General features: G+C 45.3%; 1 protein-coding gene across 1 annotated transcript in view; it reads left to right on the top strand.

The window, feature by feature from the left end:
- Window positions 1-12,837, top strand: part of TAF2 (TATA-box binding protein associated factor 2) — a 105,329-nt gene that overhangs the window by 1,637 nt on the left and 90,855 nt on the right. The window contains exons 2-3 of the mRNA XM_090040554.1: window positions 4,894-4,947; window positions 5,949-6,109. Coding sequence (XP_089896680.1) covers window positions 4,894-4,947; window positions 5,949-6,109 — 215 coding nt within the window. The remainder of the gene's footprint in view (window positions 1-4,893; window positions 4,948-5,948; window positions 6,110-12,837) is intronic.

The raw sequence follows: 12,837 nt of genomic DNA, 5'->3' as shown, positions 1-12,837 counted from the left end.
GATTCAGTGATTAAGACGGACACAGCTTTAAATGTTTTTTTTTTATGTACCTCAAGATACCAGGCAGCTCATGAACATTGAGATGCTGGGGCAGATGGAGCATTGCATGGGAGCGTGGGTGAGTCTCCAGCATGCTTGGCGGCATACCCAGAACTGGACCAGAATTACTTCCAATCCACTTCTGGGTCTGCCACAGAGCGTGCAGGGGACCCCTCACTCGCCCCTCCGGCTCAGGAATTGGTGTCTCCTGGGTCTGGGGTGGGGGGCACCTGGGGTTCCCCCATGGCCAGTTGCGGAGCCAGAAGTTCCGGTGGGGGAGTAGGGGTCCCCCCCCCGTGTGCTCACCGGTGGACTTGGAAGTGGATCAGAAGGACTTCGGGGTCTGCTGCTGAGCATGTGGGTGCCCTGTGCTATGCCCTCCCCGCCTTGCACGCTCCTGTGGGACACTCCATCTGTCCCAGCATCACAGCACTCATGAGTCATGCCGGATACCTCAAGGTCCGTAGAAAAAACATTTAATGCTTTCTGTGGCCGAATCCCTGATTCCCTGAATCGGCATCAAATCTTAAGATTCAGATTTGGCCAGATGAAATCGAGACAGTGATCCGAATCAATGAATTGAATCACTGTCCCTTTATTTGGGCTGAATCTGAACCAAATACAGCCCGTTTCGTACACCCCTAGTTATTATGAGATTGGACAGCGTTTCTCAACCCATGGGTTGAGACCCGAAAGTGGGTCGCAAGAGTATATGAAAAGGCTGTGAACAAACTTTAAAAATGGTTTCTCTTTTTAAGGAAGAAAAACATGGGAAACTGGGTTTTCCCTTGCAGGCTGGCAGTTCCAGCCTTCCTGGGTGGGCCCCCCCGTGCTCCACACCCACCCCCTGCCTCACATAGTGGGGAGCTGCGGGTGGGGAGTAGTGGGTCAGGAGTATGGGGCACTGGGTCTAGACTACCTATTGATTTTTACAAAATGGGTCCCAGTACAAAAGTAGGAGAACCACCGGACTAGATGCTGTAAGGTCCTTTCTAACACTATTTTCTACAATTTAGGCCTGCACCTCTCAAATGCCAAGGTCTGTTTGCAGGCTTATTATAGTATTGAAACTACAAGCTGCAATCTGATACGCACATTTTTTCAGACTGTTTGTGTTTAAAGGTAGGCAAACATGTAAAGTGTTGGTCATTTTATAAGCACATGTAATATTGAATAAACACTGACCACTTCTGCTGAATAAGTGGTTATTGTTCTATTCATAGCCAAGAGAGTTGTCTGGGTACACTTTTTATTGCATCTTTTTGTGTTCATAAGTATCTCTGTTTGCTCATTGCCTAGTTCTTTGGCAGTAATTTTGATTTTTAAACACTTTGTTGAGTAATAGCTAATATATTGAATGTCAGGGCATTCTTTAGTTCCTGTTGCTGTAGAAGTTGGGTGCTATCATTTATAGATTTCATAGACATTAGGACTGGAAGGGACGTCAGAAGATCTAGCCAAGCCCCCCACCCAAAGGGCAGGAAGTCAGCTGGGGTCATAGGATCCCAGCAAGATAAATGTCCGATTTACTCTTGAAGGTGTTCAGTGTTGGTGCTTGAACCACCTCTGATGGCAGGCTATTCCAGACCTTGGGGGAAAGAAATTCTTCTTTGTGTCCAGCCTGAAACAGTCTTGCAGGAGTTTGTAACTGTTTGACACTGTCATCCCTTGGGGCACTCTGGTGAACAGACGTTTCCCCAAATACTGGTGGTCACCCCGATAAACTTATAGGTGGTCATCAGATCACCCCTCAGCCTGTGCTTTTCCAGGCTAGAGAGCCCCATGGCTCTCAGCCTGTCATTGTAAGGTCTGTTTTCCTGACCGCTGATTATGCGCGTGGCTCTTCTTTGGACTCTCATGCTTCTCCATATCCTTTTTGAATTGTGGAGCCCAAAACTGGACGCAGGACTCCAGCTGCGGCCTCACCAAGGCCGAGTACAAGGGGAGAATGACGTCCTGGGATTTACCTGAGAAGCATCTGTGGATGCAAGCCAGCATTTTGGTTGCTTTACTAGCTGCAGCATTGCATTGCAGGCTCCTGTTCACCTTGTGGTCAATGATACCCCCAAGTCTCTTTCTTCCGTAGTACTAGCCAGCGTAGCACTGCCGAGCCTATAAGGATGCTGCAGGTTTTTCTTCCCGAGGTGGAGAACCTTGCATTTTTCGTTGTTAAACACCATCAGGTTCTCATTTGCTGAGCCTGTCCAGGTCAGCTTGGATAGCTCTCCTGTCTTCTGGTGTGGATGCTTTGCCCCAAAGTTTGGTGTCATTGGTGAGCTTGGCCAGTCCGCTTCTGACTCCAATGTCCACATCATTAATAAAGATGTTGAACAGCATGGGTCCAAGCACAGAGCCTTGGGGGACCCCACTGGTCACGGGGCACCATGACGATTGACTTCTGTCAATTACTACCCTCTGGTTCCGACCATGAAGCCAATTTCCCAGCCAGTGGGTCATGGTGGACCCAAGGCCACAGTTGGCCAGTTTCTCCAAGAGGTTGATCATGGGATACCAGGTCAAAGGCTTTTTTGAAGTTAAGATATATGACATCAATCTCTTTTCCCTTGTCCAGGTGATAGGTCACCTGGTCTTAAAAGGAAATGAGATTGGTCAAGCAAGACCTACCTGCAACAAACCCATGCTGGCTATCCCTCAGGATGTTGGCTTCAGCCAGTCCATTAAGGATGGCCTCTTTAATAAACTTTTCTAAGATCTTCCCTGGGATAGAGGTCAGGCTGATGGGCCTATAGTTTGCCAGATCCACTTTCTTCCCTTTCTTGATGATGGGCACCACATTGGCCTTCTTCCAGTCTTCAGGCACTACACCAGAGCGCCAAGAGTTTTCAAAAATCTGTGCCAGGGGCTGGGCTATGATGTTTGCCAGCTCCTTGAGTACCCTGGGGTGTAGATTGTCAGGGCTGGCTGACTTAAAGGTATTCAGCCTCTCGAGGTGTTCCTTCATGAGGTCAGCATTGATGGAGGGCAGGGGATCTCCCTCACCTGGACCTCCCTGTCCCATAGTGGGCACGGGCATCCTATGGGACTGATGAAAGAGTGACGCAGAGTACCCATTTAATAGGTTGGCTTTTTCCTATTGTCAACTGTCCCATCTGGTTCAGCAGGGGTCCAATGTTGCTTTTCCTCCGGCTCCCCACATAGCTGAAAAAGGACTTTTTATTGTCCTTGATGTTCAAAGCTAGATGGAGTTCAGTTGCAGCCTTGGCTTTCCTGGTTTGCGCCCTGCAGGACTGGACCAGTGCAGAACATTCCTCCTTGGTGGTGAATCCCATCCTCCATCCTTTGTACGCCTTTCTTTTTAGCCTCAGGAGGTCTGCTAGATCCCTGGAGAGCTGGGGGCTACTGTGCTCTCTTGCTGCCTTTCCTCTTGAGTTGGAATAGAATTAGCTTGTGCATTGAGGATCGCTCCCTTGAGGAGCAACCACTCTTCTTGGACTCCCCTCCCCCTGGGGTTGTGAGTCCCTTAGGGCCTCACTGACAAGCCTCCCGAGCTTGTCAGAGTCGGCTTTCCTGAAGTCAGGGACTTCTGTGTTGCTGACTGACTTGCCAGCTTTACAGTGGATGGTGAAGGTGATCAGCTCATGGTTGCTGTCACCCAGCTTCCCATCGTTCGCTAGGTTACCAATTTTGGTCATCCCCAGTAGCCAGTACCAGGTCGAGCAGCGCTTTACCTTTCCCTGCAGGACTGGACCAGTGCAAAATATTCCTCCTTGGAGGTGAATCCCATCCTTAATTTCTTGTTGAAATTCCTACTGGACTCAACCAAATGAAGTAATTTCTTTAAGTTGTACATATAGGTTATGTGATGCATGGTATGCTTTGAAAGTTTTGTTGTGATGTTAGCTACTTCTGCTGTGTGTAGGAGTTCTGCGTGAATGAATGCTGGGTATGCCAAACTGGTAGCTGGATAATCAGTTTGAAAAGTAAAAAACTGTAATTGATTGAGTACAAAATTCTGGGTTATTTTTGGCGAATATAGGGTATTGGGCCTTGGTTCAGGAACCAATCCCCCATTTATAACATTGTTTCTTATGAGAAAATTGCTTCCAAGTTGCAACATTTTGACTTAAGATGCGGTTTTCAGGAACCAATTGTTTTGTAAGTCTGAGGACTTCCTGTATCTCTAAAATCCCAGCAGTGATTACTATTACATAAAAACACTGCAGAATTTTCAGAACATTTGAGTTGGAAGTAAGTGCTACCTAGATCTTATAAATACACACCTTGTATACAAATGACATATCTATGGTTACCTACTATACCAAATATGATTCTTCCTTTTCTTCTCTCTAACTTGATATCTACTGCCTCCAAATAGTATATCCATTTATCAGGCAATAGCAAGTATCAATGTCTGGTAAGCAAGCCCTTACATTAAATATCTTTTTTTTTTTTTTTAAAATACAAAGTATTTAAAAGCTCTTTAGGTAACTGAGCCCTGTGAAAGTTAGTGACAGGCAGAAGGATACCAAAATAATTTTAGTGCCTTAACTTAAGGGCGTGTAAAACACTTCGAAACTATATCTTGTAGTTTGTGTACAGAATGCACTATGAGACAATACTTAGCTGATTTCATTGGCGCTTTTTTTTTAGTTGCCTTAAATTCTGTGAGATCTATACAAATGGGCACACAAAAAATGATAATCATGAATTCACTCTGATGTACAGATATGAACAGTGTTCCTGATAGGTGTGTGTATGTGTATATGTATGTATATATAATAAATTAAATGCATAAGTTGGGCAGTCTAGTTTTAAAAAAAATTATATTAAAAATGTTGGTTATTTTATGTTGGTTATAAATTATTTTATTTTTTTGTTTTGGTTTTCAGCACAACCCACCAGGTAGTTTGCATCAACAACATAAATTTTCAGAGGAAGTCTGTTGTAGTAAGTATAATATTTACAGAATACTGAAAAATGCATCTCAAACACTGTAGCATGTCATTGCTTTGCAGGATAGTTTGGCCTGTGGGCTCTAGGTTTGACACCCCTGCTTTAAAGGAAATGTAACTGCTTAAAAGCTGCTTGGGGTCTGCAGCTTTTCTGTTACCCACTTCCAGATATGAGTTTTGCAAAAGTATCCTGTATATAAAGAAAAAAAAACGAAAAAAGATTTGGAACAAGGTGAACTAGAATTACAGTGTAATATAAATTGCAAATATGTGCACAGTGTTTTGTGTCTGAATTTGTTGTATGGAATAATATTTCAGTCTCTTTCATTTCATATAGGTAACATGGGCAAAATAAAATGGTAATTACTATTGAAAACCTATACTTCTTATTGCAAATTGTGCTCATTTTTAATTAAAACTAACTTTTGTACTTCTTAAAATAAATCTTCAGTTTCAGTGAATTGCTTGGTTTAAGGGTTAGAGCAGCAAAGATTTCAGTCCTCCTACTTAGTTGAGTCCATGTGGGCTGGTGGGCAGATTCTCTTGCCTCTTCCATGGGACCCCACTGAAATGAATATGGTTGCATGAATTCAGGAAGCTGCTTAAATGGTTCCTATTTCAGGATCATGAGCTGTTTAGGTTAAAGAAACCAATTTAATTATGAGCTATGTGCAAGCCTTTTGGCTTGAATTGCAGCCCTGTGATTAATGTGAAATCTAGTCAATATAAAAAAAAATACATTATTCTGTAGTAATACAAGTAATCCTGAGTGGTCCTGTCAGTTTTACTGCTGGGAATATCCAATTTTAAAAAAAAAAAAAAGAGATCCAACTTTAAACTTTTGTAAAACCATTTTTTTTTCCCCAGACACAACTCGTAATTTGGGTCTATTGACAGAATCCGTTAAATATAATTTTAAAGGAAAGTTAATTTTAGAATTGTTTTTTCGGTATTCCTACTCTGACAACTAAGTGATACTGTTTTATATTTTCATAGGGTTATGTGGAACTGACAATATTTCCCACAGTTGCAAACCTGAACAGAATCAAACTGAACAGTAAACAATGCAGGATATACAGAGTAAGGGTCAATGATCTGGAAGCAGCTTTTATCTATAACGATCCAACACTGGAGGTTTGTCACCATGAGTCAAAGCAGTAAGTAACTTGTTTGAAATTCTGCAGTTGAACTGCTGTATGTTGTTCTAGTAATTTTTCTTTTTCCTGGAACGTTTTTACCTGTTGATTTATTTATAACATAACAGCATCAACTTTAATCCAAAAACTTCAGCCATTAACCAAACTATGAGGTTTTTTCCTATTAGTTCTCTTTAGTATAGTTACTTTATTCCTGAAATGCTCAAAAAAATCACCCTGAGTTTTTACACTAATATTTTATGAATTACCATCTTCATTCTTTAGTATTTTCTTTTTGCAAAGCTCTGACTGTTATGCTGAAATTTCTGTAGTTGACTTGTGATTGTATCTGTTTGTATGGTTGTTTTTAAATATACCTTATGAGGCAAATATGGTGAATTTACATGGTGACTTTCAGTGTTCCTGGTACTTCAGTCTTCTCTCACTTCCCCCTCCCCCCCCCCCAAATACCGGAGGTTTCTAAGATATATTTCTTGTCATGTGGTGAATCTGTTTTAAGATTTATCTGCATAATATCTTTATACCAATATAACTACCTGACTCAAGAAGTCTATGGGCCAACGAGAGGCAAAGCGCTGCTCGACCTGGTACTGGCTATGGGGGACAACCTAATCGACGACCTAGTGATCGATTGGAAGCTGGGTGACAGTGAACACGAGCTGATCACCTTCACCATCCGCTGTAAAGCTGGCAAGTCAGTCAGCAACACAGAAGTCCTTGACTTCAGAAAAGCTGACTTTGACAAGCTCAAGAGGCTTGTCGGTCAGGCCCTCAGGGACCATGACCCCAGGGAGATGGGAGTTCAAGAAGAGTGGTTGCTTCTCAAGGAAGCGATCCTCAATGCACAAGCTAAATCTATTCCAACACGGAGGAAAGGCAGCAAGAAGGCACAGCAGCCTTCCTGGCTCTCTAGGGACCTAGCGGACCTCCTGCGGCTAAAAAGGAAAGCCTACAAAGGATGGAGGATGGGATTCACCTCCAAGGAGAATTATTCTGCACTGGTCCAGTGCTGCAGGGAGCAAACCAGGAAAGCCAAGGCTGCAACTGAACTCCAACCAGCTTCAAGCATCAAGGACAACAAAAAGTCCTTTTTCAGATATGTGGGGAGCCGGAGGAAAAGCAAGGAAAATGTTGGACCCCTGCTGAACCAGATGGGGCAACTGACGCCCAGGAAAAAGCCAACCTATTAAATAGGTACTTTGCGTCAGTCTTTCATCAGTCCCATGGGACGCCCATGCCTGTTATGGGACAGGGAGATCCGGGTGATGGGGATCCCCTACCCTCCATAAATGCTGACCTCGTGAAGGAACACCTTGAGAAGCTGGATACCTTCAAGTCAGCCGGCCCTGACAATCTGCACCCCAGGGTACACAAGGAGCTGGCGGGCGTCATAGCCCAGCCCCTGGCACAGATCTTTGAAAACTCCTGGCGCTCTGGTATAGTGCCCGAAGACTGGAAGAAGGCCAATGTGGTGCCGATCTTCAAGAAAGGGAGGAGAGTGAATCTGGCTAACTACAGGCCCATTAGCCTGACTTCTATCCTGGGGAAGATCTTAAAAAAGTTTATTAAGGAGGCCATCCTTGATGGACTGGCCCAGGCTAACATCCTAAGGGATAGCCAGCACGGGTTTGTTGCGGGTAGGTCTTGCTTGACCAATCTCATTTTCTTCTATGACCAGGTGACCTATCACCTGGACAGGGGAGAAGAGATTGATGTCATATATCTTGACTTCAGAAAAGCCTTTGATCTGGTATCCCATGATCACCTGCTGGCCAAACTGGCCAGTTGTGGCCTTGGCTCCACCACGATCCGCTGGCTGGGAAACTGGCTCCGTGGTCGGACCCAGAGGGTTGTAATCGATGGCAGTCACTCATCGTGGTGCCCTGTGACCAGTGGGGTCCCTCAAGGCTCTGTCCTGGGACCTATCCTGTTCAACATCTTCATTAATGATGCGGACATTGGAGTCAGGAGTGGACTGGCCAAGTTCGCCGATGACACCAAACTTTGGGGCAAAGCATCCACGCCAGAAGATAGGCGGGTGATCCAGGCTGACCTGGACAAGCTCAGCAAATGGGCGGACGAGAACCTGATGGTGTTTAACACCGAAAAATGCAAGGTTCTCCACCTTGGGAGGAAAAACCTGCAGCTTCCTTATAGGCTCGGCAGTGCTACGTTGGATAGCACTACAGAAGAAAGAGACTTGGGGGTCATCATTGACCACAAGATGAACATGAGCCTGCAATGCAATGCTGCAGCTAGTAAAGCAACCAAAACGCTGGCTTGCATCCATAGATGCTTCTCGAGCAAGTCCCGGGACGTCATTCTCCCCTTGTACTCGGCCTTGGTGAGGCCGCAGCTGGAGTACTGCGTCCAGTTTTGGGCTCCACAATTCAAAAGGATGTGGAGAAGCTTGAGAGAGTCCAGAGGAGAGGCACGTGCATGATCAGAGTTCAGGAAAACAGATCTTACGATGACAGGCTGAGAGCCATGGGGCTCTTTAGCCTGGAAGAGCGCAGGCTCAGGGGTGATCTGATGGCCACCTAGAAGTTTATCGGGGTGACCACCAGGATCTGGGGGAAAGTTTGTTCACCAGAGCACCCCAAGGGATGACGAGGTTGAACGGTCACAAGCTCCTGCAAGACCGTTTCAGGCTGGACATAAGGAAGAATTTCTTTACTGTCCGAGCCCCCAAGGTCTGGAACAGTCTGCCAGCAGAGGTGGTTCAAGCACCTACATTGAACACCTTCAAGAGTAAATTGGATGCTTATCTTGCTGGGATCCTATGACCCCAGCTGACTTCCTGCCCTTTGGGCAGGGGGCTGGACTCGATGATCTCCCGAGGTCCCTTCCAGTCCTAATGTCTATGAAATCTATGAAACTAAAATAATTGTTACATTGGTAGGATGTGTTGAGAGCTGCTTCATGTTTCTAAGCAAAACATTTTCATGCTGGTGTAAATTCATCCATGTCTGGTTTAGGCTAATTTAAGTAAGCTAGTAGGAAAAAAATTTGAACAGTGTAGGTGCACAGCTTGTTTGTGCTTTGTGATTCACACTAAGTGAGATCGTGTTGTCAAGGAGGTTAGAGTAGGTGATCATAAGTACCAGCTGATGGTTTATTAAGGTTTATTTTAATCTGTCAGGTTTATCAGTTTTGGTCATTACTTGTGCATACACTAGAATTCTGCTTTTTTCTATTTTTTAAAAAAGATCAGTTAGTGTTTAGGTTATCTTGGAGAGTTTGTACCCATCAGAACTATGAAACAAGTTCGAAATATCCCCTAATGGGATAGAAATTAGTGAGAAGAGGGTTAGGACAATTCTCATGGTTTGGTTTCTGATAGAGAGTCAACTTTCCTGCACTCCATTTGTCTGGACTTCACTAGTGTTGTCTGTGTGACATCGGTGCTGTTCACTGATGTGGCATTGAACCATAAATGAGCAAAGGATAAAGTAGTATTTCATTTAAAGAACTTGTATATTTGGAGTATGAAATCAGGAACAGAAAATGACAGCAGAGTAGTTACGGCAGCTAGTTAAGGATTCAGAGGAATGAGTCTGAGCCTTGTTCTGAACTCCTCAAGGGTGCCTTCCACATCACTTCATCTGTAAATGTATCTGGCCATTCTGGCAGCATCTCTTCCTCCTGTACTCTAGGCTGCAGAAATGGTGTGCTTTAACCGCTCTAAACTTATGAATCACACACCTGGGCTTGGAGGGGCATTTGACCATTTTTGATTCAACTGAAGGGAAATATTTGAATCTATAGTATACCACCTCCTGTTTTCAATACAAGACTACTCTTCCCTGTAAGGTTTTTTGTTTTCTTTTGTTTTGTCTTTTGGATGTGTTTCCCTTTTAATATTTAATGCAAATTTGCATTCATGGTTTAAAGAAAGTGTGGAGGGGAAAAGACTCTCTCTTTATACCAAGTATAGTACCAACAGTGATTATTATTATATGAATATCTTTAGACTGGCCAGTGAAGTCCAAAAGACCTGGCTGTACTTTTAAAGTGACAAAATTAAGGGCACAAGAGTATGCCATCCTAGTGCACAGAAAGGGAGTGCAAACAAAACAAGAGACTTCTTGGCTAAACAGTGTATTCATCAGGAACTTGAAACATAGAAAAGAATCTCATAAAAAGTAGAAACTTGTCAGTATTACTCAAGATGAGCAGGAGGTAAAGCACAGGCACATAGGCAAGAAGATGCATGATTAGAAAAAAGAGGTAGACTTAGGAAAGTATAAGTCTCTTATGGAATGTGGAGGGCAGGTTATAATGCAGGATGCAAGTGAGACTAAAGCATTTAATTAATGTAAGGGGTTATCAATAAAGGTCTCTTTGGGCTGATACTGATGGCCAGTTATTAATGAGCCATATTGGCTGATACTGATCCAGTTGCCGATGTGCAGCCCAGCAACTTGGAGAGCAGCATTCAGCTGGTAAGTCTGTTGTGGGGGGAAGGTGGGGGGTAGATCAAAGCCCCTGCAGTGAGGGGGAGAGTGGAGGTGGTACAGGGGCAGGCACTGCCCAGCCAGGGCGGGGCAGGGCATGGGATTGGGGCAGTGAGAGGCTTGTCTGGGGTGGGGTGGCAATCCCACTACTATGCACCTCAGAGCCATGGGGGGGTGGGGTGCACCCCTTCCCCTCCTCCCCCCCCCCCCGGATCTATGCGCAGGGTGAGGGGTGGACTACTGCTGTGCGCTGGAACTGGGGGGCGGTGGTGCTGGGAGGTTCGAGCTACAGGGTGGGCTACAGCCCCCCCAAAATTTGTCATAGCCCCCACTCCCAGCACTGTAGCCCTGGCCCAACCCCTCTGCTGGGAAGAGCCTCGTGCTGCCCCTAGCCTTGGCTCGCAGTAGCAGCCTGCTCTCGCCCTGTACACAGATCCAGGGGGTACGTGACCCCTGTGCAGTGGTGGTAGCTGGCCCCCTCCACCCCTGTGGACCCCAAGTGAGCTGCTTGCGACTGTGTCCCGTGCCTTGCCCTGCCGCAACCCAGCTGGGCAACGTCTGCCTCAGCCTCACTCCCTCCCTCTCTCCCTCCCTCACCACTGGGGCCATGATCTGCCCCTGTACCCCCCCAGCCCTCCCAACAGACTTACCAGCTGGTTGCTGCTCTTCAAGCTGCTGGCCTGGCCGAGTGCATGCTGTGGCATTTATCGATGATATTGTCGGCCCCATCAGCCAAAAGAAGCCAATTACCAATAATGTCAATTTTTCTTTTATCGGTGTCAATACAGTATGGACTGATGCTTTGGTACACCTCTATTTCCAACTGTATTTTTTTGTGAAGATCTTCAGAATCATTTTACGCAAGCAAACAGTCCCTCAGGTGATAAGAAATTTAATTCAGTGCTGGCCTGGGCTTAATTTCAGCATTTCCAGGTGTTGCAGAGAAGAAGGAGCACTGCCTTGCTCTGTTCAGTTTACTCTCCGCTACCCCATTCTTCTCCATCACTTTTCACTGCTACAAGGGAGCGTGGGCCTTTGTTAATGTAGCTATCCACCATTTTCCTGATTCTCATGAGAGGAGAAAGGGAGGGTACATAATAGGTCTGTGCTACTTCACGCTCTTAAATCCCCTGGTGAAAAAGGCTAGTGGAAAAGAAATCCCATTCTACCTTTTCAGTTGCAACTTCACAACCAAACCTTGCTCACCATTTGTTCATCTGTACCATAGGTAGTAGTGGTATACCATGACTTTCACTGTGTGGTTCTAACCATAGTCTAAGACAGTGATGAATTATTAGTACAGCGGGACTGAGACGGGGAGAAAAGTTCATTTAAAAAAAAAAAGGTGTGGGGGAGGGCTGATATTTATTATAATAGTGTTAGTGAATTTGTTGCATCATAGCAACGAAGAAACAGTTCTGGCTGCTGAGGTTATTAAAAGTAGGAGCTTTATAAACCAGGTTTGTCAATAGCAAAGTTCGTTTGTCTGACCCACTGGTGCTCAACTTTCATGCCTGCAGGCTGAATTAATCTGTGGGGGGCTCTCCTGTGGTCAGGAAATTTGGCGGTGGGGAGGCGATGGCAGCATTCATTGGCGACTGCTCTTTCACCATAAGATTGTCTGGTCTGTGAGGGAATTTGGTAATGCTAGATTGCATTGGTGCGTGGAGTTGCACTGTGGTCAGAGTCAGTGCTTGGGGTTTGACCAGTGCACAGTGTTGAGCCACGGCCAAATCTAACATGTAGGGTTGGGCCACAGCCAGATCTGTCATGTGGGGTTGGGCATGACTGCATCCTGTGGACTGACCCCATGTGCTGACCATACCCTGGGTCAGACCTGTGGACCAGCCGCATGTCACTCATCTGGCCTATGGGGCTAGAAGTTTGGACACAATTAATGTAGACAGTTGCCAGGTGTCTGTGTTTCAGCCCTCCAGACACAAAAATAATTCATCATAGACATCATGGACATCCACTTACTGCAGTTGCTGAAATTTACAGCTTTTACTCCAGAGCTGCTTCAGTGCTATGAAGGAAGAGGGCCTTAATTGCTTTATAATTCTGCCAGGGTTGTATGAGGCTAGATGCTGTAACTATTCTTCCTCTCCCTCTAGCTCTGTGCCCAAGTCTCCATTTTGGAGTTTTCCTTTCTGGTGAATAGCTGTAGTGTCTGCCTCATTGCTGTTCTGAGCTTTTTCATGTTATGTCAGGGAAACTGGTATAATTCTTATTAGTGTCATTGTTGCCCACAGAGTTTTGAGTACTGGGAGT

Source organism: Crocodylus siamensis, chromosome 3 (assembly GCF_052110815.1).
Source record: "Crocodylus siamensis isolate JL-2025a chromosome 3, ASM5211081v1, whole genome shotgun sequence".
Lineage (NCBI taxonomy): Eukaryota > Metazoa > Chordata > Crocodylia > Crocodylidae > Crocodylus > Crocodylus siamensis.
Note: the sequence above shows the minus strand (reverse complement) of the source record. Positions and strands in the feature narration are given on the sequence as shown.